General features: G+C 45.2%; 1 protein-coding gene across 1 annotated transcript; it reads right to left on the reverse strand.

Moving 5' to 3' along the window:
- LOC102444069 (olfactory receptor 51G2-like) lies at window positions 1–939 on the reverse strand. Its single transcript, XM_006128053.3, has one exon. It carries the CDS (start codon window positions 937–939, stop codon window positions 1–3), a length of 939 nt encoding a protein of 312 aa, XP_006128115.3.
- Between the last annotated feature and the right edge of the window lie 883 nt (window positions 940–1,822).

The following is a 1,822-nucleotide window of genomic DNA, read 5'->3' on the forward strand; positions in this document are numbered from 1 at the left end:
TCACTTGACAAAGACCTTGATTATCCTTGCACGAAGGTGTTTGCTTTTCACGCTGTACACGATTGGGTTCATCAGCGGTGGGGCCAACAGGTAGATATAGCCCATGAGAATCTGAAGCACGAGAGAAGAGCTATTCCCAAATCTGTGTGTCACAGCCAGACCAATGTCAGGTATGTAGAAGAGCAGGACGGCGCAGAGATGGGAGACGCAGGTGTTCAGGGCCCGGAGGCATTCCGCTCGGGATGCGACGCTCAGCACTGTTTTGAGAATCATCACATAAGAGAGGAAGATGAGCAGCGAATCCATCCCAAACGTGAAGAGTGCAGTACACATGCCATAGATGTTGTTGACGGTGATGTCTGCACAAGCCAACTTCATGACATCCTGGTGCAGGCAGTAGGAATGGGAGAGGATGTTGGCTCGACAGTATTGGAACCGTTGCAGAAGAAATGGGAATGGGAATATTAGAACCACTCCTCTTAGCACACACACCAATCCCATTTTGGCTATTCTTGGTGGAGTTAAGATGGAAGTGTATCTCAGCGGGTCACGGATCGCAATGCAGCGGTCAAAGGCCATCAACAACAGCACGGAAGATTCAATTAATGAAAATGTGTGTATGAAATACACCTGGGTAATACAGGCATTGAGGCTGATCTCCCTATAGTTAAACAAGAATATTCCCAATATTGTCGGCATGGTGGTTATTGATAAGCCAAGGTCAGTGAGGGCCAGCATGGAAAGGAAAATGTACATAGGCTCATGGAGGCTTGGATCTGTTTTTATAATGAAGAGAATGACTGAATTTCCTACTATTGAAATACCATATATTAAGCAGAAGGGGATAGAGACCCAGAGATGGATGTCTTTCTGCCCAGGTATCCCAGTGAGAAGGAACACTGCATGTGTGAATTTGGTGTCATTTGCAGCTGACATCATATCCTGGACAGTTCCAAGGAATTTTGAACTTTTCTTCCTAAAAAGAAATAGAACAGGAGATGAGACGACATTTAATGAGACATGTTTCTGTTCTCCCAGGAGCTCAAGGAAGATCACCAAATGCATGGTCTTTGATTTATACCACAGATAGGAAGATAGGCACTGCCAGACTGGATCAGAGCTGCAGTTCATCTGCTCAGGTTCCAGTGGCCAGTACCAGATGGTTAGAGGAAGATCCAAGAACCCTGCAATTGGATGTTTTGATATAACTTGCTCCCAGGGAATGTTTCCCCCTGACATCCATTTTGAGTCACATTTTGTGGTGCAAATCAGGAAAGTTTGGATTTTCTGATTGCTCATGAGCACATCCAGACCCTCTTTGAATGCTGCTAAATTTTGGGCCCAATTGATATTTTGTGGCATTGTGTTGCAAGTCCTACTTCAGCGCCATGTGATTTTATCATTGTGACTTTCCCCACAGACAGCTTTCCTGGCTTTCCCTTGCTGAGTGTGACTTGCTGTATCACAGCATATATAAACAGAGAGCAAATTCATGGTGTGATGGCTAGGAGGAGTGCTGACTAGCACTCAGGAACTAACGTGTTAAACTTGGGTACCTGGAGGGGGTTGGCAGGAAGCCAGGAAAGCCAATGGGAAAGATTGTTGAAATTTAAAGATTGTTTAAATTTGAATAGATATACCTGCCTGCTGTTCTCTTTGGGTATGTCTAGACTATAAGGCTCCATCGACAGAGCCATGTATATTAGTGTACTCAAAAAAGGGAAACGCTTCATTTACATGAAAATGGCTGCCGCACTGTGCCGATCATCTGTTTGGTGGCACAGCACTGTAGTTTGGACACTCCGTGGTCGACAAGGGCTTC

This window comes from Pelodiscus sinensis, chromosome 1 (genome assembly GCF_052426305.1).
Source record: "Pelodiscus sinensis isolate ZL-2025 chromosome 1, ASM5242630v1, whole genome shotgun sequence".
Taxonomy (NCBI): Eukaryota; Metazoa; Chordata; order Testudines; family Trionychidae; genus Pelodiscus; species Pelodiscus sinensis.

Bases quoted from the DNA above. Each gene is read 5' to 3' on its own strand.
- LOC102444069 (XM_006128053.3), bottom strand. From the start codon at position 939: ATGATGTCAGCTGCAAATGACACCAAATTCACACATGCAGTGTTCCTT.